We start from the raw sequence: 26,723 nt of genomic DNA, 5'->3' as shown, positions 1-26,723 counted from the left end.
AAAGTCTGATTATTTGGTCAATATCACTGAATATCAGAAACTTATTGGGAAATTGAGTCAATACATGCATAAGCCATACAAATCTCATGTTAATATTGCATTCAGACTACTGAGGTATTTGAAAAATAGTCCAGGTATGGAAATTCATTTGACAAAGTCTAGTTCTTTTACTTTGGTTGGTTTTGTTGATGCAGACTGGGCTAAATGTCTGATTAGTCGAAGGTCTGTATCAGGTTATCTAGTGTACTTAGGAGGATCTCTTGTTTCATGGAAGAGCAAGAAACAGAGTACTGTTTCTCACTCCTCTACTGAATCTGAATAAAAGGCTTTAGGTAGTGTAACTTGTGAGATAATATGGATTTTAAAGTTGCTTTATGATTTGGGTATAAAATCAAACTTACATGTGAATGTTTTTTGTGACAATGAGTCTGCAATCAAATTAGCTCTAAATCCTGTTTTTCATGAAAAAACAAAGCATTTTGAAGTTGATCTTCATTTTGTTAGGGAAAAAATTGAAAATGGAATTTTAAAAGTGGATAAAATTGTGTCTTCAAATCAAAATGCAGATATACTTACAAAATCTCTTGGTAGTATTCAGCATGGGTATATTATGAGTCGGCTTAATATGATTGATGTGTTTAAAAATGATGGTTAAGTACATGTTTTCTCAAATTAATGTTTAGTTATAGGGGGCATGTTGAGAAGTGTTATTTTTATATTTGTTACAAACCTAAACATTAATTATAGATTATTGGGTAAGTATTGTATATTTGTATATTTGTGGGGGTGTATTATGTTATATTTGTGCAGGTTGATGGGTTTTCCCGCGGGTTAGTGATCATACCCGATGGAGTTATGACCCGGTGTATATGAAGCTTAGTCTCAGCCTCATTTTTCATTAGAGTGTAGATATTTTTAGTGTGTGAGACTGTTCATTCTCTCTACGCTTCAGTTTAGGGTTTCAGTGTATACATCGTGTTCTTGAGTAATCTGTAATAGATTAGGAAAGTGAGAGTGAGTGATTCTGTAGTGAGGTTTGAGTTGTATTTGTTGATGTAAACCATTTGTTTCATAGTGAATGAAATGATGATGTTGGGAAGATTTTGTGTTGATTCAGTTTTTTTAGATTTTCCACATCTTACTGGTTTGGTTTTGAAAAAAAAATACCCCTAATCACTGTCTGATTCTTCTTTTGGAACATAGAGTCGACTATGTTCCATATTCGTTTCGTTTATTCCATTCATAGTTCGATATAGACGCTTTTGATGATGTGGTTCGGGATTATTGGTCGCAATTACCTTTGGGGGTGGTTGGTGATAATATGTCGGTTATTTTTAAGAAAAAACTGTAATTTCTTAAAGCTAATCTTTGAATCTAGAACGCTAATAGCCGAGGTTGGGTGGGTTCCAATATACTTGAGTTGCAAGAGTTTCTTGAGTTAATTGATGCTCGTCTCATGGCTAATGGTGGTTCATCTATTCTACGTAAACAAAGGATTACGATTCAGAAGAAGCTTACGTATTTAGATCATATTTCTCAAGTGGATTTAGGATTTAGATTAGAAGGCAAATATACGGTAGGGTATTGAGGGTGTCGAGAATTCAGGTTTCTTCCATGGTACAATTAATAGAAAGAGGTGGCATTTGGCTATACGTGGTGTGTTTAGGGATGGAGTATGGGTTGATGAGCCAAGTTTGGTCAAAGAAGAATTTCGACTGTATTATTAGACTCTTTTTCCAAACAGAGAGGGACTCGCCTTAAGACTGAAGGAAGCCATTTCTTTACTTTATAGGATTCACAAGTCCGACTTATTCAAGCTCCTTTTTTCAGAGACAAAATTAAAAAGGCGGTTTGGGATTGTGGTTCGTTTAAGGCGCAGAGTCCAGATGGTTTTTCCTTTGGGTTTATTAAGCGTTATTGAAATCTTATTGAGGATGTTGTGGTCGCTTTTGTCACGCATTTTTTTAGTCACTCGTCTATTCCAATGGGGTGAAATGCTTCTTTCTTATAGTTATTCCGAAAGTCAGAGACCTGAAGATTGTTAGAGATTTTAGGCCTATTAGCCTAATCGGTTGCCAATTTAAGATTATTGGTAAACTTTTAGCTAATAGGTTAGCTTATGTTATTGATTCTTTTGTGAGTTTGGAGCAATCTACTTTTATTAAAGGCAAACATATTTTAGATGACCCGTTCCTTCTTAATGAGGTTATAGCTTGGTGCAAGGCTTCTAAAAATCCTCTGTTTTTTTTAAAGGGGATTTTGAAAGAGCCTATGATTCTCTTTAGTGGGAATACCTTCTTGAAATCATGCTGATTATGAGGTTTGGTTCGAAGTGGTGTTGTTGGATTTTGTAGATGCTCCGTTCCGCAAGAGCTTCGGTTTTGGATAATGGGTCCCCTACACAGGGATTTTAGATTTATATAGGTTTGAGACAGGGAGATCCTCTTTCTCTGTTTCTTTTTATTTCGGGGATGGATGGATTACATGTTGCCTTGGTGAGGGCTCAACTCGCTAATGTCTACATGGGGATTTCTACAAGTGGCATTGAGATATTGCATCTTTTTTATGTTGAAGATGTTGTTTACTTTCTCCTTGGGACTTGGAGAATGATATTCATATTGCTCGTATTCTTCACTGCTTCATCTTGTCTTTGAGTCTTAAAATCAATTTGCATAAAAAAAATTGTTTGGGGTTGGAGTTCCTTATTCACAGGTGGTGGTTGTTGTTGAGCATATGGGTGTGCCTTGGATTCTCTCTTTTTTTCTCACCTTGGTGTTTCGGTGGGTCAAAATATATCTCAGGTCAATGCTTGGTCTTCTATTGTGGATGTATTTCGGAGCATATTGGTAGGTTGGAAGGCTAAATGCCTTCCGTTCAATAGTCGCGTTACTTTGGTTAAGTCAGTTTTGGGTTCTTTAGGTAGTTATTTGACGTCGATGTTTCCTACGGTTCTTAGAGTTCTAGAATCCATGAGGGCTAGGTTTTTTTGGGGAGCGAATTTAGATGATAGATGCATGCATTAGGTCAGGTGAGATAAAGTTTTGGCTTCTAAAAGCAATGGAGGGTTGGGAGAGGGGAGTTTGTTTTCTTTTAATTAGGAGATGAATTTTCGATGACGATGGAGATTTTGTCATTCTACAACTTTAATTTGGGTGCGGGTTGTAAAAGCTATTTATGGTACCGATGGGGGGGGGGGGTTGTGGTGCTTTGAATTCATCGAGATCTCGGACGGGTCCTTAGAATAGTATTATCCGGATGCCGGCTCATCTTCGTGATTATGGGATTGATTTTCACTCTCTTTATCCGATTCGGGTGGGTGATGAGGCTTCTACTTCTTTTTGGCAGGATGTTTGGAATTGAGATATTCTTCTTGCAGTGACGTTTCACAGGATTTTTATCTGGATAATCACACGCATGTTTCTGAGATCGGGTACGTTTCGGCTGGGGTGATGATAATTACAAGTGTTTACCTAGGGGTGGTATTGAGACTCAGTGGGACGAATTCATGGTGTTGATGTAAAATCTTGAGTTGCAGCCTAGACCAGATAGATTGGGGTGGATTTATGATGCTTCGGACATTTATATTGTTTCTTCACCTCGTTTTTCTTGACAGTAGTTTCCTTTTAGCAGGTGGTATCGAGACCAGATCGAATAATTGGGTTCCTATTAAACTCAATATTCTTATGTAACATCCCAAAAATACAACCCAAAAATTTTCGTTTGAAAACTTTACTAAATCATCACATCAAATATTAAAAGATAAATCCATGGATCATGTGTCTCAAAATGTCATAATAAGTTTCTCAAATCAACTGATGTCAAAACATATCAAAATATCTGAATAAAACTCCCAGGATAAACTGAAGCTGTGGTGTGTGCATGCCATCATCCCGAGCTCTTCCCCTTACTAGCGGAAGTACCTGAAACCAAAAAACTGAAACTGTAAGCACAAAGCTTAGTGAGCTCCCCCAAACTACCACATACCATACAATAACATATAAAGCAACTACTGGGCCTTGCCCACTGCATCGGACCAAAGTCCAGAAACTGCATCGGACCGAAGTCCGGAACTAACCATGGCCTTGCCCTCTGCATCAGACCGAAGTCCGGAAACTGCATCGGACCGAAGTCCTGAACTAACCAGGGGCTTGCCCTTTGCATCGGACCGAAGTCCGGAACTGACTGAACATAGCATAGCATAATCATAACTACTCGCATAAACACATATACTGCATACTGCATCAGACCAAAGTCCGGAACACATAACACAAAGACATGCTCGAATCACAAAGACATCAAGCACAATGAACTACTGCATCATACCGAAGCCCGAAACTACTGCTAACTAAATGGGCCAGCATTGTGGCTGTAGACCCGTTCCTACTGGAAGGAAACTCACCTCGTAACGCTGGCTGCTGAGGTGCTAAATCTGGAACTGTCTGACTGCTGCTTCGGAACTCCCCGGCTACAAATCCCATAAACACTAAATCAGATACTGATAACTAATCTCAGGGTAAAATGACTATTTTACCCCTGGTCCAAGTCAACTTCCTGGTCAAAGTCCACTTTCCAGTTGACCGGACTCGCCGAGTTGGGCCGCCAACTCGTCGAGTCCCTGTTCTCATATCTAATTCTCTGCCCGCTACTACTCGTCGAGTTTAGCATAGGCTCGACGAGTTCCACTTCGATGCTAATAACCAGTCCATCTTCAACTGACTCACCGAGTTGTATGAACAACTCGCCGAGTCAGGGCGCAGACTCGCCGAGTCCCTTCATTACTAGATCTACGTCTCAACTCACTGAGTCCAATTCCCACTCACTGATTCCACTCGCAAACTCTCAAAGGGGAAATATCGGGGACTCGCGACTCGACTCGTCGAGTCTGAAGGACAACTCGCCGAGTCCCAAGCATGCCATTACTATACAGTCGATTTCTCTCGATTCCAATGCATCCAATTCGTAGATCTAGGTTCCTAGGACTGATTTCACACGTAAAGTATCTAACTTTACGTTCATGCATGCTCAAGATAAGCTAAAATGCCCAAAAAGGAGTTAAAAGAGGAGATCTAGGTTTGGAATGGGAGCTTAGCTCAATAAAGGTGGCAACCTTGAGCTTAAGGAGTCCTGAAATGCTTAGATCTGAAACCCATTCGACTTAACTACTCAAAAATCGACCTCAAAGTCTAGAAAAGGCTCAAAAACCACACTAGCAAGCTTTTAAGGAGATCTACATGATGACAAGCCAAGATTCAAGCTTTATACCTTAATGGAAGCTGGAATGACACAATAAACTCAGATCTTCTTTGCTTCTCTTGAGAACTCCTCTTCTCCCTTCTTCTTCTAACTTCAAAATGCACCAAAATCCTCCACAAAATGAGAAATATCCCAAGAATGCTTAAAGGAAGGCTAGGGTTTAGTAAGGGACGTTCTGAGGGTGATGGAGGCTGGTTTGGGGCGCATAATAACGTTTAAATAGAGTGCAAACCCTTGAAATTAGGGTTTCATCCAGACTGGCAGACTCGCCGAGTCCGAGGATATGGACTCGTCAAGTTGCCAACTTAAACCGCGTGCAAATCCCGTCTCTACTCGACGAGTCGGGCTACAGACTCGTCGAGTACCCCTTTAAGAAATGAAAATTACTTTAATTAAATCACATACCAGAAATGGGGCGTTACATCTTATTTAGAGGCTGTCTTTTGCAGAGTGTTCCCACTCGAGAGAGATTATCGTATATAGGTATTGAGGTGGAGTCGAATATCTGCCCAATATGTCATACTGTTGTGGAGACAATATATCATCTCTTTGTTGGTTGTAGTGAGTTGCTTGATCTGTGGTCCCATATTGCTATTTGGTGGGATGTGCATCTTCCTGATCAGATTTCTGTTCAATCCTTACTTTCTTGGTCAGACGTTGTTTCGTTGAGGGGAGGTCAACGAAAGGCTTTTGATGCAGTGGTTTTAACTTGTTTTTTGTGTCTTTGGAATTTTCGAAATTCCACTATTTTTGTAAAGGTTTTATCAAGGAAATCTCTTATTTTTTATAATGTCATAGATATAGATATGACGTATTTTTGGATTTTTAATAGGTGTAGTAAAGCTAAGATTGGTTGGAGTGTCTTGCTTTACAAACCTGCTTTAGCTTCTACTTTGTTGTAGTAGGTTATTTCTAGCTTCTTGCTAGTTTTTTTATAATACATCCGTCGTTCCAGCAAAAATAATAATTTTAATATCATTTAATATTATTAAAAGGTTATCAAAAACCAACTATGTAGAAAGTTTTAAAACTACTTATTATTATTCATTATAAAACATTTTATTACTATTTATTATTATTGTTAACTAATTTTAAAAGTTATAATTATATGTCTAGATGGAAAATTTTATTCTCTTTGACTTATTTAACAGTAATTAAGCGAAAAAAAATCATTATTTTTTTTGCACTTATAGAGTTTAAATTTTGAAAAATTCATGTTATTTAAATTATCATTGACATTAACTAAAACATAATTAATTTTACACTAAACTGATGTATAAAATTATAACTATTTTGAATGATATCTATTAAAATTACAGCAATCAATGATCTCTAACTGCGAGCGAGTTGTGTGTGAAAAACTAAACATATTTCTTCACCCTAAAATATGGTTTCAAATAAAATGATAACAACACCCCTTGACATTTTTCACATCAAGTTGGCTCAGTGTAAACAACATCATCACCAAGTATTTTGAGTTTCTCTTTTGCTTCATCTCACATGGGGCTCATTCTATATGTACTACATCTTAGAATATATTTGTTTATTTTTATTCTGTACTTAAACTGAAGTTAAAAGATTAACCTATTTTGATATTCCTTTTAGTGAGGTCGAGAGAGTATATGGGTTCTATATAATTTATATTGTCATGTTACTCGCTCCATATGAAAGTAAATTAGTGAGTACTATGCTTAAAATTAAAAGTTAAGAATATATTTTATGGGTTGGTAAGTAATTTACTACAAGCTACCACTAATATATCATTTACAAGAACCATAATCATTTCGTCAACAAGTATTCAAAGTTGTTATGTTTTCTCAATTAGAAATGGCACGCCCAAGTAGTAAGCATAGAGGTGAAGATGATTGTTGAGTCTGCTATCTATTATCTAAAACAGCTTATTTGATTCCTAAACAGTTAGATACCATAAGCCAAAATAGATTATCAAGACACGAAAAATTAACTAATTAGATAATCCTCGTAAATATGCTAAAAAGATGATGTCTAATTGAAATCATGTGCTATGGCACCTTCTGATACTAAACAACTTTTCGTTGTATGAAGAAGTAAGGCCTTAAGCTTCTCCCTACAAGAACAAGAAATGGCTAAAATGCAAGAAAGAGCAACATACTTTTATTTATTGTTTATTATAGCATCATACTTATATTTTTTACAATTACAAAATTCTTTTGTTGAAAGATCAACCCAATTATGGCAATGTCATCCAAAATTCCAAATACAAAGATTTTCCACTTTTCTAATTAGTAGATCTTTCAAAGTACATTCTCCTAATAAGAAAAATAAGTTGAAAGTGTAATGTTATGATTGGGTGGATATGGAATTTTCAAAGTACAAGGTCATAATAAGAAAAATAATTTGGAAGTGCAATGTTGTAGTACGAACAAATAGAAGTATGATGCTATAATAAACAAATAAATGGAAGTATATATAATTAGGTAAAATAGCAGGAAGCTACTTGTCATTAGATGCACCGATGTCGATTGCCTATATGACAACATAGAAGTTGTAAATTGGATGAGAACACATAAGTTATAAATTGAAGATGGTAATGGACTTGAGACACTTTGTACGTGATGAGGAACCAATAAAAAAATGTTAGGTTGAAACCCGATGCTCCAAAATCTCCCTTACATATAAAAATACTCGTAATTGTGTTCATGTGTTTATTTTATTCTTAGTATGTTCTCCTGCAACATATATATAAATTAATTTGACACTACCAAATATGAATATAAAAGAAAGAAATAGGTAAAAATTATCATACTATACCTTCTATGATTTAGGATTATGATAATGGGGAAATTACTAGACTTGCAAGTTTTCTAAAATGTGAACATGCATCTTTCCCTTTTATTTGTTTTGGCTTACCTATTGGCTCAAAAATGAAACTTGCTAAGAATTGGGAGTCGATTGTGTATAAATTCAAGACAAAGGTTGAGTAATTGGATCATTTGGTGGAAGGTTAACTTTAGTTAAATTGGTGTTGGGTAGCCTTTCCATTATATTATTTTTCACTCTTCAAAAGCCCCAACAAAGATCATTGATGTTCTTGAAGGTTTAAGAAGAAGATTTCTTTAGGGTATGTGGGGATGAGAATAGAAAATAGATGTGTCGGGTTGCATGGCAAAACAATAATTATGAGGCCTACAAAATATGGTGACCTTGGGGTTGTAAGTCTTAGATTGTGCAACTTAGCCTTACTTACGAAATGTTTATGGAGATTAAAGATCAAAGGTAATATGCTACGGTCGAGGTGCTTTGAAAATAAAAATAAAAATTGATAATGATCGTGATTGAATTATTTGGAAAAAATAGTGTTTTTAGGGAAAAAAACAAGCAGCATGTGATAATTTTTACATTGAGATTGTTTAACTTTATAAATGATTTGCTATAGAACAAAAATACAATGATTAGACTTAATATTAGTCAAACTATAATAGCTTTTATGTTAGTCTCCCTTAAAATTATTTGTTGTTCTTGTTTGTGGGTCTTATGGACCAACACACATCCTTTTTTCTTTTTTTTCGTTTTCATATGTTGAAATTTGGATTGTGGCATAATGTCCCATGATGTTCTTGTGGTCTGTCCCATTATGTTCTTGTGGTCTCATGTAGACACAAAAGTAGATGAGCATCACATGGGTAGATTACTAACTTTATTATTTGCATTTAAGTTTGTCGTCTCTATTTTGAAGGGTCTTATTTAAGAATCATTACTTTCATACTTTCATTAAAGGAGGCGTTGCTACAACCAACATTATTACGTTATAGTTCAAATACAATTATAATTTGATAATATGATAAACTTCATTAACTCGAAATAGTTAAAAACATTACATAGAAAGTAAAATGACACTAAAACATAACAATACTTAAAAAAAGCATAGTTAATATAACTTTTTTTTTTTTTTTTTCTGATTTCGGCTTTCATCCATAAAATAATATCGAGTTATTCTCCAGAAAGATGGTTGATGTTTTGTATCAAAAAAATTCATATATTTGAGACTTTTTTTTAACTCGCTAGTTTTTTGTTTATCTTCGCATGAGTTTTGCTTTTTTCTTCGCATGATTTTTTTCTTTGCCAATCTATATTCCTCAAATTGCAATCGCTCGTTAAAAATTAAATTTCTATTGTTTGAAGTTAACTGGCATCTTTAGTTTTTTCTCCGCTTAATCCCGATGCATTTGACGAAGATGATTTCTTTTTCGTTGTATCCCTACCTATTGGGCACATTATTTCTTCGAGTTCAATTTCTTCATCGTTGTTCAGGTCTAACCCGATACGAGCATCCAAAGAAATTGTGTAACTTGTCTCATATGTTTTGTTCTTTTTGAAGCAACATTTTCCTTCTCTACCTTCAATCATTTTGTGCTACACGATACAACTTTCTATAGCTCGACATATTAGAGCGGTTGCCCTTTATTTTGAGATTGATGTATTTCTAGCATGTCGCAAAAATATTTTCATAAGTTTATCCACTTTTATGTTATGTTTTTAAGTTGTTGTACAACTCGTTGAACTTTGTAACTACCTTGTTCATTCATGATACTTGCTCGTCAAATGGTGTTTTGTATGGTATTAACCCGACCCATTTTCGATGTGAAAATGTATGGTAACATGTCTCCAAAGAATGATCATTCTCTTACGCATTTCCGATCTTCGGGTCCTATAATAAGTCAACCTATGAACAAGCTTATGTTTTATGGCTTATGGCTTATGGCTTATGGCTTATTGTTTATGGCTTATGGCTTATGGCCTATGGCTTATGGTCTATGGCTCATGGCTTATGTTTTATGGTTTATGGTTTGTGGTTTATGGTTTATGGCTTAGAGCTTATGGCTTTTGCAAATGGCTTAGGGATTTTAGCTTATGGCTTATGTTTTAGGGATTAGAGCTTATAGCCTAATGCTTGAGGCTTAAGGCTTATGACTTGTGACTTATGACTTATAACTTATGGTTGATAGTGTATGATCTATGGCTTATGTCATAGGACTTAGGGCTTAAGGCTTAAGACTTAGCGCTTATGGCTTATAGTCTATGGTTTATGACATATGGTATATAACTTATAATATATGGTCAATGACTTATGGCTTAGGGCTTATAGATTATGGTTATGGCTAAAGGATTATAACTTATGGTTATGGCTAAGGGATTATAGGCTTAGAATTTAAGGTTAAGGGATTAGGGCTTAGGGGATTGTAGCAGTTGAAGACTAACGATGAAGATGAATGATATATGTTGACTTTGGCATTTTCGATTCTTGTTGGCAAAATTCATAGTAATTCTCATGTTCGATTCTTGTTGAAAAAATAGATAATAATTCACATGTCTTATTCTTGTTGATAAAATGCATATAAAAATCTATTTACATGATGTTTATAGATTATAGCAGGTGAAGACCAATAATTCAAACTGGCTTGACATTTTATCTTGTTTTAAGAATCAAACATAAATATAACTTTTGAACTTCAAACGGTCTAAAATACCAAGTCAACTTAGATCATTGTTCTTTACATTCTACAATCACCGAGCATCTTGGAAATATATTTTTGATATGTATTTTGCCAACAAAAATTGGACATGACATCCTTTCTTTTTGTTTTTGATTAAAAAGAATAAATGTTTCATTTTAAATTTTAATATTGAAAACTATCAAGAACATCATAAGCAACAACAAGATTAAAAATAAAAGAATTACGAGCTAAAACAAAAAAGTTGGTATAACAAAAAATTTGCAAAATTTGAGAGCTTTTTTCGAGAAAAAAAAAGAAGAGTTTTTTTTTTCAAAAAGAATTATATAAAACTAAAAGATTAATAAATCTATTAAAACGGTCAAATCAAAAACAAAATAAAGCATGCAAGGGATTTTCAAAAAAGTAAAAATAAATTTGATGTTTAATCGTGAAAAAACTCAATATCTAATGTTTTTATGTGGTTTTAATGTAGTTATCATCAAATGTTTTTATAGAGTATTATGTCTTTAATAAAAAAAATTAAAGTTTAGTGTTTAAATCATAAAATCTAATAAAATATTATGATTTTTTTTTTGTACTTAGCCTTATAAATTATTAGGATTTATTTTTGAACTTCTAAATTTTTTTTAATGCAAATCTAATTTATATACTATATTAACTGGTCACTAGAAATAGTATATTTTGTGTGTTTTAAGATTTTTCCACAATACATCTTATAATTTGACAGTTTTAGTCCATATTTTATATGCTTCAAGATTTTGCCACAATATTTTGTATAGTTTGACAATTTAGTCACTTAGATGTTGTAATTAGAGATTGATTCATGCCTTTTAATATTTGTCACTTTAAGTCCCACTATTTTGTATGCTTCAACATTTTGCCACAATATTTTCTATAGTTTGACAATTTTAATCATTGGTATGTTGTAATTAGAGATTGACCACTTGTCTATTAATATTTGTCACTTTAAGTCCCTTTGACCATTTTGGCGTTCTTTTTGTCTTTTTTTTCGTATTACTACTTATATTTCATTACAAATTGGCCATTTTGTCTTTTTTTCCTATTACTACTTATATTTCATTACAAATTGGCCACAAGTGTTTTAATATTTCTCACTTTCAATCCCTTTAACCATTTTTGACATTCATTTTGTCCATTTTCCGTCTATCGACTTGTGCTTCTGTTTTGGGTTTCGTTTTCTCATCGTCATTCTTTATGAATAGAACAAAACACATCTCATTGCCACAAAGGTGACCCGTGGTTCACCACAGGCCCACCCACTAGTTTATTTCTAAATTATTATGAATTATTAGTGTTTTCTTTTCTTCTTCTTCTTCTTCTTCTTTTTTTTTTTTTTTTTTTTTTTTTTTTTTTTTTTTTTTTTTTAAATAAAGCTCATGAAAGTGTACCGGGTCATTTTTGCATTTTATAAAAACGATCGGGTTTTATTTAAACATTCAGACCCAACTTCATCGGGGTTTTTAAGCTTCCCCAAATTTCCACAATACGACGACGCTTCTCTCGCCGTCGCCGGCGACAAACACTTCCATCTTGTATAAGGTAGGTCTAATCACTCCATTTATATCGCCTCACTTCTATCAGTTTAAGTTTTATCTTTGAGCCTTGGTAAGATACTTAAAATAAGTTTATTTCTCTAAAGTTTCACTTTGATCATATCTCTATAGTGATCACCCCCTCCCCTGAAATTACAACCTCGGTGTATCAATTTTGTAATTTCTCTGGCACTGTGAATTTGATATCTTGATCTCCTGTTTCTATAATTTTGTAACTGTTTTAGGAAAAGGAGTATTGCCTATATAAATATGTCGTTTATTGCTTATTCTTTTAGAAATTTGGTAGATTCATTAGTTTAATACTTTGCTAAGCTTAATACAATGTTAGATGTTGTAAGTGAGTTGCTTTCTTTCTTTATTTGACTTCAGTTATATCTCTGTGTGATGCTCTTATACTCATATTGCATTCTGGATGATCTTTTTTATCAAAATTTCTACTTCAAGATTCGCCTACAACCTGCTCGATGAAATGCTTAAGAGAAACTTATGGTTGCTTCTTTATCAATATTAATATCATTATTATTTGTTAATTTAGGTACAATTTTCCGGAAATATTTTCAAGAGAGAGAGATGAGCTTGTTTCAAAGATGGGCTTACATAGTAAAAGAAGCACTTGACAAAAGCTTTTCAGTTGCCAAATTCTTCTGTGCAATTCATGTCACCAATACCTACCTCTTCTCCACTGCTATGGTAAACTCTAAAGGATCCTTTTGATTGGATGGCATGGAATGAGTCATTCCATTCCATCAAACAAAACAAATATCTTCATTCTATTCCTTATGTGATTCCATCATACCAAACACTACCTAAAACAATCGTCTACATGCAGGTCCAAGGTCCTAGCATGCTCCCCACTTTCAACCTCAACGGTGAGATTGTCCTACTTGACAGAATCTCAACCCGTTATGGCAAAGTGGGCCCCGGTGATGTCATCATAGTCCGGTCACCTGAAAATCCAAGAAATGTTGTCACCAAGAGAATTATTGGCATGGAAGGTGACAGTATCACCTACATTGTGGACCCCACACATAGCGATAGAACCGAAACCATAGTTGTATGATTAATCTTTTTTTTTTATTAAATTGTGTGCTGTATAAATAAATAAATAATAATGTTTTGGTATTTTTATATGTATAGGTTCCAAAAGGACATGTTTGGGTTGAAGGGGATAACATTTATAATACTTATGATTCAAGGAATTTTGGACCTGTTCCTTATGGACTTCTTCAAGGCAAGGTTTTTTGGAAGGTAATTATTTATTTATTTATTTTGGGTATAGGGTTTAGGGTTTAAGAAAAATGCTTATTTTTATAAATGTTACAGATATGGCCTACAAGTGCATTTGGATCAATTGGGAGGAGACCACAAATTGGTAACCCTGCCTTTAAGGTACTTTCTGTAAGGCTTTGTTTGTTACACGGGACATGATGACTAACAAGCTTTCTAGAGCTATTTTTGGTTATGAGGATTAGGAGGGCATTTTCGTCTTTTGCACGACTGGAGATTGAGAATTATTACCTCTCCATACATAAGCTTTAAGCCTTGATTTCAATAATCAAATACTTATCCTTATCTATTTGAAATATGTTATACCCCTCCCCACTATTTGTTGTTTTTAAGAACACATTATAATTGATATTGATATTATTTTTGTAAAACTATGTAGTTATAAAAAAGGCAAATTTGATAAAAAAAAAGTATAGTACTTTTTTTTTTTTTTCAAAAAGTCACTACATAAAACTTTGAATTCTAAAAAAAAAACACTATAGTGATTTTTATGGAATTTTACCTTATAAAAATATAATATTTTTAATATTTAATAAATTAGATTAATTAGTCAGAAATTAACAAAAGTTAAATATAAAGTATGATTAAAAGATTTTTTTTTTCTAGTTTTTCTTGAATTTTATGTGGTATGTGTTTTGGTTACAGGTTGTGGAGCAGTGACACATTTTTGACTTGTAAAATGATGAAATCTTATTGAACAAGGCAGTTTTTTTTTGTTTTGTTTTTTTTTTTTTTTTGAGCTACAAATGGAACATCATTTGTTTGTCGTGGGGGCATATTTATTTATTATAGCACTCTTCATGTTTGGGAATAATACGATTTGGGCTTATGAATGTAGACAAGGACATTTATGTCTTTTGCACAACATTGAGAGTGAGTAGATTGTTACTTTTTTTAGGTAGGATAAAAAGATTATAATTTTTATCTCATTAACGTTAACTCCTGTTTGCTATGATAATGAAGAATCAAAGGACTTTGAGTTTGAGCTTACATGTAGTCTGTTTCTATAGTGCATAAGCGTAGAAATAAAACAAGATGGAGATGAATATCATAACATTTAATTTTCACTTTTATTGGGTTAACGCCCTAAATGGATAATGGAGATGAATATCATAACAAGATTATAATTTTTATTTATTTTCCTGCAACACCGTTGGTTGGATATGATAACAAGAAAAGAAATTATAGTATAATGTTACAAAATATAATATAATAATTTAATAAAAACATAAAAATGTACAATGTTGTAACAGAAAAAAAATACATATCAAAGAAAAAAAAAAGAGATTGTATTTATATATACAAAAAACCTAAACTATCAAAATCCCTCCACTTTTGTTTTCACCTTTGTTGACTCGACTCGAGCAAGTAAGAAGTTGTTAAATATCGTTTGGTCAACTTGAGTCATATCGGACTTGCCCTTGATCCCTACATTAAAAAAAAAACAATTGTTCTAGATTCTTCCGGAACATTAACATAAAGATTAAAAAATAAATAAAAAGCATTCGAACCTGATTTTGTGCAGTTGTAATACTAGTCCAATGTTATGGTTGTGTTGTAGTAGCCGGATAGTCACTTACATAAGCAAGTGTTCTAGATTCTTCCGGAACATTAACCACAACCAAAGGTGGCAATTCTCTCATTACCCACAACACAAAACCTGAAGGTACGGATGAACCTGGACAAACATGGTATCCAAAAAGAGTTAAATGCAAGAAATAGCAATGTACTTTCATTGACTTTTTCAAAGTACAATGTTGTAATAAGTAAAAAATGAAAGTAGGATGCTAGTTTTTGCATATACCTATGAAGTAGTAGACAATGAGTAAAAGAGAAGCATACAGGCCTCCGATTCCCCCCCAATCACAATGATAGAGAACCTGTGAAAATCAATGACGTGGGCCCCACCTACTACATTAAATTAAGACATTGAGGAAAATGGCTGAATGAATTAAGCAGAAAAATACTCACGGGTATATTTGTAAATATAGCAACAACTGAACTTGAGGTGAAACAAACAGCAGAAACTATCGCAAGTCCAGCAACCTGAAAAACAGAAAAAATGTAAACTATAATAAAGACATAATTACACTTTTGGTCCTTGTGTAATTGTAATTTTTGTAATATCGATTCTTTTTGGATATTTTTTTGCATTTTTCGACCCTATATACTATTTTGGTCCGTGACTTGCACAATGTTTAGAAATGGGTGTTAAGCACGTGTAAAATTACCATTTTGCCCTTCAAATTTTGTACTTTTTTATTGATTATGATTATTATTATTTTGGCGGAGCAAAGGACTTTTGGGGTTCTAGTTAGGGATTTGGAGAGGGGGACGAATGAGTATGAGGGGCAAAATGGTCATTTTCATAAAATTAACGAATCGGCTGTTAATTAAATGACCACATACCTTCCATATTTCGGAAGAAGCCCTCTCAGATCTCACTTTACTCATTTTTGATACCAGCACATATCCTGTACATTTTTTTATAAAAGCAGATGAATTCAAATAAACAATAAATCAAAGAAATAAATACAAAAAAAAAAAAAATGGAAAAGTACAATGTTATAATAATAAGAAAAAAAATCAAATGTACAATGTTGTAATAGAAAGAAACAGAATAATACACAAATACGTTGCTATTTCTTGCATAAAGAGAAGAAATTTGTAGCATTAAAATATTTAAAACTAAAAAAATTAAAAATAAAAATAAAAATAAAAGTAGCAGATACCAAAGATGCTGACCATAGTATGCTAATGCGCCACCTAGGACAAGCATTACAACAGCAAAAGTATCTACATACACCTGCAAGCTTATAAGAAAAAATAGCATCATACTTTGAAATTTATTAATAAAAAATAAAAAAAAGTAAATATTAAATAAAAACCAATAATTTATACCCTTGCCACAACTGAGGAATCAATAGGATTCTTTCCAAGGCCAATCCAAATAAGCACAGCTGATGTCAGCATTAACACAAGTATCAACAAAGTCACCTGTTAAAAGAAAGACGAAAATACCCCTGGGTTAAAAAAAAGGACAAATTGTAGATAGGGGAGGGGCAAAATAGTAATTATGAATATACCAATATGACAATTTGTTGACGGATGCCAACAGGGAAGACTCTAATATTGCAACATCTTCTGCGAGTGTAATTAATAACCTTCAAATTCGGCTTATTTACTTTCTCTACCAAAGCTTCATGAAAACTACCTTCTGATTCATCTTCATCTTCATCATTTGCTTGATGACAAAGGTCAACCCTACGATTGTTGACCATGAATTTTAAAAGGGATAAATCTATCAAGATTTTCATAAATTTCACACACTGAAACATACCAGAAAGATAGAAGAAGAAGAAAAGCTGCAAGAAATAGAATCTTGGGCAATGCTACAAAACAAAATATGAAAATACTTTTTTTTTTTTTTTATAATTATCCAAGATGTGTAGTTGTAAATTTTATAATATAAGAATTTCTTGAGTTATAATATAACAACATACCCATAACAACAAAACCACATGAATTTGACCAACAGATCCACTTCTTACAAGCAGCAACAAGAGTTAATATAAAATAAACACCATAACCTGTCACAAAAAAAAAAAAAAAGTTTGTTGGAAATATAAGGAAATTTAATGTCTTAAAATTAATACAAAGAAAAAGTCTTAAGTATCATACCAGTGTTGGAAAAACCAATCATTAGATGAAACACCTGAAATTAGATTTTTAAATGAGTTAGTATAAGTTACATTTGATGACATTGTAAAGTAGAAAAATTTATGTAACAAATAAAATATATATTGCGCATATTGGTAGCAAAATAACAATTTATAAATGTGTTGCTATTATAGAATGAATTCTCATGAAAATCAGTGACAAATAAAAGATATTTAAAGGGTATTACTTACTTTCTGTCGAGTCCAACCCCTTTGTGGATTCCTAGAATGAATTCTTATCAACTGACGCAAGAAAGTACAAAATATTAGTATTAAAGAAAAAATCTTAATTAGAATTTAAGTATTGAAATTTAAATAAAAGAACATCAATCAGAAACTTTTTGATTTACGACTATGCAGTGAGTTTATATTAGAAAGAACTACAAAAAGTCAGAATGGCATATTCTCATTTCTGATTCTGATTCTCATTTTTTTTAAAAACAAACACTCCCATTAACTCCTGAAGAATCAGCATCTTAATGTACTAAATAGTTACAGAAGAATGCTTTCTTATGCAGCTCTAGCTACTAGTTACTTCCACAACGATATAGGAACTACATCTTACAGCATTATGAAGTGAAGTTAATTCTTCATTTCTTCATTAAGGGTAAGCAAACAAATCCCATTGTCAACCAATTCACGAAAAGAAGAACTCGTTAACTCAGAGGCGATTAAAGCAATTTACCCTATTGTGAAAATTGGCATTACGTTTGACATATTGGAAGTGAATTTTCGATTTCTTCAATCCAAACAACAAATCATTTGAGAAATGGAGAGTTATAGCAAACCTAATAACCCAATTTGAAAAGTCAAAATGTAGAGATTGATTGAAATTTGAAAAGAGAAGAGACCTGGTAAAATGCAAGGAGGGCAATAGCGACATCGAGAAAAGCAAGAGCAAGATTGACAGCCACTAAGGGCTTTGAGTAACAACCAGGCTCTGTTAACTCCCCTATCATCATCTCGCTCCTCAAGCATGCGGACCCCATTATTCGAGAGCCTTCTTTGTATTCATACATGAAGAATTGGAGTCTCAGCCTCTCAGGGCTTGGGTTGATGGAGAGTGTAGGGTTAGAATTTGAAAAACAAAAATCTTGTTGTTGCTGCTGTTGCTGAGGTATCTATCAATGGCGGATCTGCTAATTGATAACCGTCTTCTTTATATACCACTACTTAGCTGTCTCTGTAAAATGAAATGTCTTTGGTAGTGAGTGCATCTTCCGTATATTTGCACACGTATGTAATGATGTGACGTTGTCTGTCGTCATATTTTGAACCGTTTGGTTTTATGAAATCCTCAGGCCTTCCGTACCCGGTTTTCATCCAACCCGGTTCATGTATTTTATTAAAGGGATATTCTCTAAAAAAAAAAAAAACAACTGTTTTTTTGGATGTTATATTTTGGCCTTATTCTTAAAATTTTATAGTTTTTTTATACATATTTTAAAAATTCTTTTTAACTATGTTTGAAATGTCAATTTTCGAAGTGTGGAACATTATCTTACTAATATTAGACAACTCTGTATGGTATATATTTTTCATTTATTATTTTGTTTAATTTTTTAGTTTGTTGTAATAAAAGAAGTTTTTTTTTCTTCAAAATTCCATAATCGTTCGTCGGATTTCATACTTATTCTTGAAATTCCGAAGTTTCTTCAAACTCAATACAAAACACATAGATTTGAGCGGGTAAGAGTTTATTAAATGAAATTTTTAATTAAATGAAAGTTCTATAATCTTTATTAAAAAAATAATAAGTTATAAAAAAAACTTTAAAATGATATTTTGGTCCTATTACATAATTTACTTTCCAATTCATTTGACAAATTTGCAAACCAAGCAGAAAACATATTTTATTTCATGTCAACTAAACACATTACATATCCTAATTCTTTTGATAGATTTCATTTCTTCCAAAAAAACATTCTACAAACGACACGTTCCCTTAAAGTTTTGGATGATCATTTGAGACTTTGAAAAAAAAGAGAGAAATTATGTGAAATATTGAGGGCATTAATGTCGGGGAACACTTATTTTCAAATTGAGAATCATTAAGAAGTGTCCAATCATATTGGACTAACTATCGAGCATTGAAGATATTAACAAAAATTCCTTAACTTCATCGCTGAATTTAAACTCGTTCATGTGATCCGTAACCGGCATATCTTCCTGCATCTTCATATTCACCAGAGATGGAATCAAGAAAATTTTATTAGTTGTAGAGGGTTTTTTTTGTACATATTGGATAACGTCGTGATTAGGCCAAACAGTGTCTTCTTGTTAATGAAAACCTAACCATCCCAAGTGTATGTCGATCTAACAATACCTGATCCTCTTGCTTTATCGATTCATGTTTATTTTCTGATAATGGTTGATCAGTGGCGGATCCATAACTAAATATAAGTGGGGTCCATTTTCATAAAAAATATATATAAAAAGATAAAATTCAAATTTTTTTTTTGGTTTTTCAGGTAAATGAAATGTCAATTGGTGCATTTTAATGTACAAATAGGTGTTAAGGAGGGTGTTTTTAGTAAAAATATGATTTTTGAAGGGTTTATTAGTAATAAAAATGGTGGGACCCACTTCTAAGTGGGGTCCATGCACCCCACTAAACGGGGTTGCATCCGCCACTGTGGTTGATGCATATAGTTTTTTCTTGTAGAGATAGTCTTCTGCATCTTCCAAAAGCCAAATAAAAATGCAAAAACATGACAAAAGAATTACGTGATTCACATTATTAGTATAATTGTGTTATGTCTACCGACAAAATAAAGATATTTATTATTAATATCAAGTGGAAGTTTACGATTACATTGAGACTATACACAAAGCGAGGTATAGACAAATAAAAATACATGTACACAATATGGGACACTTGACAAATGTCACCCTTGGTTTGCTATTCATATCCTTCACATTCACCATTTACAATATTTTGCCAAAAGCAATGAGTCTCCACATCTCAACAATAAATATGCAATATTAGTATCTATTCAATATATTTTGACAAATTTTTTTAAACACAATAATACGTTAAAGTTAATGTATAGTCAGCTATATATTATAACATCTATAATCAGTGCAATAAAATAATAAAATCATAAAATAAAGTTACATATATAATATAACATCTATAATTTGATAGGTTATATATAAATGGAGGGGAGTATAATTGACGGTTGACAAGTATCAGATTGATATTGTACACTGATATTTTATCTTCGAGACTAAGTGGCACTATTCCAATTTCCACGTCAAATGCAAGACTTCCAGCTTGTGGAATTTATGTAATGGGAAAGCACTTACAATAATCGACCTCTGATTGAGTAATATATAACCAACTTCATGCTCATGTGACTAAACCCACTTAAAAATCAACAATGGTGTTCAGAACCTTTGTCCTTGTATTTTTCCTAGTACTTGGTGTTCTATCTGCAGATTCTAGCTTAAAAGATGAAGTTGATGCTTTGAAACATTTCAAGAACTCAATCACAGATGACCCAACCGGTGCACTCCTGGATTGGAATGCTGATTCCATCCACCACTGTAACTGGACCGGAATCCAATGTGATGATGTCTCACAACGTGTAGTTTCCTTTTCTATTCAGCAAACACAGCTCAAAGGCCAAATCTCTCCTTTTCTTGGAAACCTTTCCAGCCTCCAGGTTGGTCAATTTGACGTACTTAAGTATTAGCTTAAACTCCATCACAGGTGTAATTCCTTCAAGCATCGGGTCGCTTCATAATCTGCTAGATTTGTCTCTTAGTAATAATCTTCTTGAAGGGTCTATTCCATCAAGCATCACAAACTGCACTAATATGCGTTGGATAGATTTTGCTAGAAATAGGATGACAGGAGAAATGCCTCAGGGTTTAGGGAAGTTGTCAAATCTTACATATCTAGTTGTTAGTGACAACAAAATGCCAGGAAGAATCCCGGATGATATCTTCAATTGTTCAAGTCTTGTGATCTTAGATATCGCACATAACAATTTCAGTGGGTTGTTAAAACCGGGTACCGGTAGACTTTCTAATCTCCAAATTCTGCAAATTCATGACAATTCCTTTTCAGCCCCCCTCCCAGGTGAAATCGGAAACCTAACTAATTTGATGTTGTTAAACTTGGGACAAAACCATTTTTCGGGTACGATTCCTGTAGAATTCTCAAACATTTCTTCCCTTCAAAGCCTTTTGCTTGGTAACAATAATCTTCAAGGAGAGATTCCAGATGAAATCTTTGAGCTCAAACAGCTTACAGAACTGTACTTGATGAACAACAAATTTGTGGGTTCTATTCTGAATTCTCTTTCAAAGCTAGAGCAGCTTTCTCGGTTGGATCTAAGTGGAAACAGGTTTAACGGATCAATCCCTGATAGTTTAAGAAAACTTAACAAGTTGATTTCCATAGACCTCTCACACAACTTGCTCACAGGGTCGATTTCAGGGTCCGTGATTGCAGATATGAAAAATACACAGATCTTTCTCAACTTCTCCAACAATTTTCTTACAGGAAACATCCCAAATGAATTAGGCGAGCTGGAGATGATACAAGCCATTGACATCTCAAAAAATAATCTGTCAGGAAGGATTCCGGTGACGCTTCAAAGATGCAGAAACTTGAGAAGTCTTGATGTGTCTGGAAATCAGCTTTCAGGTCGTGTTCCAGAAGAAATATTCCCTCCTCTCGATCTGCTTTCCAGCATAAACTTTTCAAAAAATCAGTTCGATGGAGAGATCCATGGAACTATGGGGAATTTGACCTATCTTACCTCTATTGATCTTTCACGCAACAAATTCAAGGGTTTGATTCCGGAAAGTTTAGGCAACATTTTGGATTTGAAAAAACTCGACATTTCTTTCAATCAATTAGAAGGTCGTGTTCCCCATAGTGGTATTTTCAGAAACATAAGCGCAGTTGCATTAGAGGGAAACCCATCTCTGTGCGTTGCCAACAACACCAAATTATGTGCCACCCAAACTCGATCAAAGGTTGTGTTGATGTTTTCAATACTCGGATCAGTTGCATTGCTTATTGTATTCATTTTTGTAACACTATGTTGTGGCCATGTTAGAAAAACGAAAGTCAAAGCGCCTGACTACACCCCAGGGTTGACTCTCAGAAGATTTGATAGAAAAGAACTGGAAGATGCTACCGACAACTTCAGTGAAGGAAACATTTTGGGTACAACTAGTTTAAGCACTGTGTACAAGGGTAGACTATAAGATGGGAGGATGATAGCTGTAAAGATTTTGAACATCGCCCAGTTTTCAGCTGAATCTGACAAGAGCTTTAACAAAGAAATGAACACATTGGGGAAACTGAGGCATAGAAATCTAGTGAAGGTACTTGGCTATGCATGGGAGAATGGGAAGCTAAAGGCTTTGGTTCTTGAATACATGGAAAACGGTAATTTGGATAGGATTATACACGACTCTGGGATTGATAGATCAAGACGGGATTTGTCTGAAAGAGTAGATGTTTTGGTGTCTGTAGCCAGAGGATTGGTGTACTTACACTCGGGATATGATTTCCCGATAGTTCATTGTGATTTGAAGCCTTCTAACATACTTCTGGATGAAAAGTGGGATGCTCATGTAAGTGATTTTGGCAAAGCTCGAATTCTTGGGATTTGTCTGAAAGAGTAGATGTTTTGGTGTCTGTAGCCAGAGGATTGGTGTACTTACACTCGGGATATGATTTCCCGATAGTTCATTGTGATTTGAAGCCTTCTAACATACTTCTGGATGAAAAGTGGGATGCTCATGTAAGTGATTTTGGCAAAGCTCGAATTCTTGGAGTTCATCAACAGGATGAAAGCAACATCTCTTATGCTTCCACATTTCAAAGGCACCATTGGTTACTTAGCACCAGGTAACACATTCTAAATTTCTAACTTGTAAGTATCTACAACTGTATTATTACCTTTCACCTTGAATGTCACACTAATGCACTTCTGTTTTTAACCAGAGTTTGTATATATGACAAAACTTACAACAAAAGTGGACGTATTTAGCTTTGGAATAATAGTGATGGAATTTATGACAAGAAAAAGACCGACATATGTCCTTACTGAAGAGGAGGGGATTTGGCTATACGTGGTGGAATTTATGACAAGAAAAAGACCGACATATGTCCCATAGTCGAGAATTCAGGTTTCTTCCATGGTACAATTAATAGAAAGAGGTGGCATTTGGCTATACGTGGTGTGTTTAGGGATGGAGTATGGGTTGATGAGCCAAGTTTGGTCAAAGAAGAATTTCGACTGTATTATTAGACTCTTTTTCCAAACAGAGAGGGACTCGCCTTAAGACTGAAGGAAGCCATTTCTTTACTTTATAGGATTCACAAGTCCGACTTATTCAAGCTCCTTTTTTCAGAGACAAAATTAAAAAGGCGGTTTGGGATTGTGGTTCGTTTAAGGCGCAGAGTCCAGATGGTTTTTCCTTTGGGTTTATTAAGCGTTATTGAAATCTTATTGAGGATGTTGTGGTCGCTTTTGTCACGCATTTTTTTAGTCACTCGTCTATTCCAATGGGGTGAAATGCTTCTTTCTTATAGTTATTCCGAAAGTCAGAGACCTGAAGATTGTTAGAGATTTTAGGCCTATTAGCCTAATCGGTTGCCAATTTAAGATTATTGGTAAACTTTTAGCTAATAGGTTAGCTTATGTTATTGATTCTTTTGTGAGTTTGGAGCAATCTACTTTTATTAAAGGCAAACATATTTTAGATGACCCGTTCCTTCTTAATGAGGTTATAGCTTGGTGCAAGGCTTCTAAAAATCCTCTGTTTTTTTTAAAGGGGATTTTGAAAGAGCCTATGATTCTCTTTAGTGGGAATACCTTCTTGAAATCATGCTGATTATGAGGTTTGGTTCGAAGTGGTGTTGTTGGATTTTGTAGATGCTCCGTTCCGCAAGAGCTTCGGTTTTGGATAATGGGTCCCCTACACAGGGATTTTAGATTTATATAGGTTTGAGACAGGGAGATCCTCTTTCTCTGTTTCTTTTTATTTCGGGGATGGATGGATTACATGTTGCCTTGGTGAGGGCTCAACTCGCTAATGTCTACATGGGGATTTCTACAAGTGGCATTGAGATATTGCATCTTTTTTATGTTGAAGATGTTGTTTACTTTCTCCTTGGGACTTGGAGAATGATATTCATATTGCTCGTATTCTTCACTGCTTCATCTTGTCTTTGAGTCTTAAAATCAATTTGCATAAAAAAAATTGTTTGGGGTTGGAGTTCCTTATTCACAGGTGGTGGTTGTTGTTGAGCATATGGGTGTGCCTTGGATTCTCTCTTTTTTTCTCACCTTGGTGTTTCGGTGGGTCAAAATATATCTCAGGTCAATGCTTGGTCTTCTATTGTGGATGTATTTCGGAGCATATTGGTAGGTTGGAAGGCTAAATGCCTTCCGTTCAATAGTCGCGTTACTTTGGTTAAGTCAGTTTTGGGTTCTTTAGGTAGTTATTTGACGTCGATGTTTCCTACGGTTCTTAGAGTTCTAGAATCCATGAGGGCTAGGTTTTTTTGGGGAGCGAATTTAGATGATAGATGCATGCATTAGGTCAGGTGAGATAAAGTTTTGGCTTCTAAAAGCAATGGAGGGTTGGGAGAGGGGAGTTTGTTTTCTTTTAATTAGGAGATGAATTTTCGATGACGATGGAGATTTTGTCATTCTACAACTTTAATTTGGGTGCGGGTTGTAAAAGCTATTTATGGTACCGATGGGGGGGGGGGGTTGTGGTGCTTTGAATTCATCGAGATCTCGGACGGGTCCTTAGAATAGTATTATCCGGATGCCGGCTCATCTTCGTGATTATGGGATTGATTTTCACTCTCTTTATCCGATTCGGGTGGGTGATGAGGCTTCTACTTCTTTTTGGCAGGATGTTTGGAATTGAGATATTCTTCTTGCAGTGACGTTTCACAGGATTTTTATCTGGATAATCACACGCATGTTTCTGAGATCGGGTACGTTTCGGCTGGGGTGATGATAATTACAAGTGTTTACCTAGGGGTGGTATTGAGACTCAGTGGGACGAATTCATGGTGTTGATGTAAAATCTTGAGTTGCAGCCTAGACCAGATAGATTGGGGTGGATTTATGATGCTTCGGACATTTATATTGTTTCTTCACCTCGTTTTTCTTGACAGTAGTTTCCTTTTAGCAGGTGGTATCGAGACCAGATCGAATAATTGGGTTCCTATTAAACTCAATATTCTTATGTAACATCCCAAAAATACAACCCAAAAATTTTCGTTTGAAAACTTTACTAAATCATCACATCAAATATTAAAAGATAAATCCATGGATCATGTGTCTCAAAATGTCATAATAAGTTTCTCAAATCAACTGATGTCAAAACATATCAAAATATCTGAATAAAACTCCCAGGATAAACTGAAGCTGTGGTGTGTGCATGCCATCATCCCGAGCTCTTCCCCTTACTAGCGGAAGTACCTGAAACCAAAAAACTGAAACTGTAAGCACAAAGCTTAGTGAGCTCCCCCAAACTACCACATACCATACAATAACATATAAAGCAACTACTGGGCCTTGCCCACTGCATCGGACCAAAGTCCAGAAACTGCATCGGACCGAAGTCCGGAACTAACCATGGCCTTGCCCTCTGCATCAGACCGAAGTCCGGAAACTGCATCGGACCGAAGTCCTGAACTAACCAGGGGCTTGCCCTTTGCATCGGACCGAAGTCCGGAACTGACTGAACATAGCATAGCATAATCATAACTACTCGCATAAACACATATACTGCATACTGCATCAGACCAAAGTCCGGAACACATAACACAAAGACATGCTCGAATCACAAAGACATCAAGCACAATGAACTACTGCATCATACCGAAGCCCGAAACTACTGCTAACTAAATGGGCCAGCATTGTGGCTGTAGACCCGTTCCTACTGGAAGGAAACTCACCTCGTAACGCTGGCTGCTGAGGTGCTAAATCTGGAACTGTCTGACTGCTGCTTCGGAACTCCCCGGCTACAAATCCCATAAACACTAAATCAGATACTGATAACTAATCTCAGGGTAAAATGACTATTTTACCCCTGGTCCAAGTCAACTTCCTGGTCAAAGTCCACTTTCCAGTTGACCGGACTCGCCGAGTTGGGCCGCCAACTCGTCGAGTCCCTGTTCTCATATCTAATTCTCTGCCCGCTACTACTCGTCGAGTTTAGCATAGGCTCGACGAGTTCCACTTCGATGCTAATAACCAGTCCATCTTCAACTGACTCACCGAGTTGTATGAACAACTCGCCGAGTCAGGGCGCAGACTCGCCGAGTCCCTTCATTACTAGATCTACGTCTCAACTCACTGAGTCCAATTCCCACTCACTGATTCCACTCGCAAACTCTCAAA

The 26,723-nt window shown here is 34.7% G+C and overlaps 3 protein-coding genes across 6 annotated transcripts; 2 read left to right on the top strand and 1 right to left on the bottom strand.

Annotated features, from left to right (window-relative positions):
• Positions 1–12,186: 12,186 nt before the first annotated feature.
• On the top strand, positions 12,187–14,474 carry LOC145123807 (mitochondrial ATP-independent inner membrane protease subunit 1a-like). 3 transcript variants are annotated; one of them, XM_079059015.1, is made up of 6 exons: positions 12,187–12,308; positions 12,858–13,012; positions 13,152–13,376; positions 13,460–13,570; positions 13,646–13,711; positions 14,255–14,474. In XM_079059015.1, exons 2-6 carry the CDS (start codon positions 12,893–12,895, stop codon positions 14,267–14,269), a joined length of 537 nt encoding a protein of 178 aa, XP_078915141.1. In that variant the 5' UTR covers positions 12,187–12,308; positions 12,858–12,892; the 3' UTR covers positions 14,270–14,474. The 3 variants fall into 3 exon arrangements, with proteins under 3 accessions (XP_078915141.1, XP_078915139.1, XP_078915140.1); XM_079059013.1 differs by lacking the exon at positions 14,255–14,474 and having other exon boundaries at positions 13,646–13,983; XM_079059014.1 differs by lacking the exons at positions 12,187–12,308; positions 14,255–14,474 and adding an exon at positions 12,326–12,374 and having other exon boundaries at positions 13,646–13,988.
• A 330-nt stretch (positions 14,475–14,804) lies between these two features.
• Positions 14,805–18,544, bottom strand: LOC145123591 (tobamovirus multiplication protein 1-like). The gene is made up of 13 exons (XM_079058799.1): positions 18,180–18,544; positions 17,521–17,571; positions 17,291–17,324; positions 17,113–17,199; positions 16,950–17,001; positions 16,696–16,873; positions 16,511–16,606; positions 16,355–16,415; positions 16,019–16,083; positions 15,581–15,655; positions 15,414–15,489; positions 15,121–15,287; positions 14,805–15,037 (listed from the first exon to the last, which is right to left on the bottom strand). The coding sequence occupies exons 1-12, from the start codon at positions 18,345–18,347 to the stop codon at positions 15,154–15,156; spliced, it is 1,077 nt and encodes a 358-aa protein (XP_078914925.1). The 5' UTR covers positions 18,348–18,544; the 3' UTR covers positions 14,805–15,037; positions 15,121–15,153.
• Positions 18,545–20,572: 2,028 nt separating this feature from the next.
• On the top strand, positions 20,573–24,066 carry LOC145124383 (LRR receptor-like serine/threonine-protein kinase FLS2). 2 transcript variants are annotated; one of them, XM_079059707.1, is made up of 3 exons: positions 20,573–22,320; positions 22,404–23,203; positions 23,300–24,066. In XM_079059707.1, exons 1-2 carry the CDS (start codon positions 21,151–21,153, stop codon positions 22,425–22,427), a joined length of 1,194 nt encoding a protein of 397 aa, XP_078915833.1. In that variant the 5' UTR covers positions 20,573–21,150; the 3' UTR covers positions 22,428–23,203; positions 23,300–24,066. The 2 variants fall into 2 exon arrangements, with proteins under 2 accessions (XP_078915833.1, XP_078915832.1); XM_079059706.1 differs by having other exon boundaries at positions 20,573–23,203.
• Positions 24,067–26,723: the final 2,657 nt, after the last annotated feature.

Source organism: Lactuca virosa, chromosome 7 (genome assembly GCF_052849685.1).
Source record: "Lactuca virosa cultivar CGN04683 chromosome 7, Lactuca_virosa_CGN04683_v6, whole genome shotgun sequence".
NCBI lineage: Eukaryota > Viridiplantae > Streptophyta > Magnoliopsida > Asterales > Asteraceae > Lactuca > Lactuca virosa.
The sequence above is the reverse complement of the archived record's forward strand: the minus strand, read 5'-3'. Positions and strand labels throughout refer to the sequence as shown.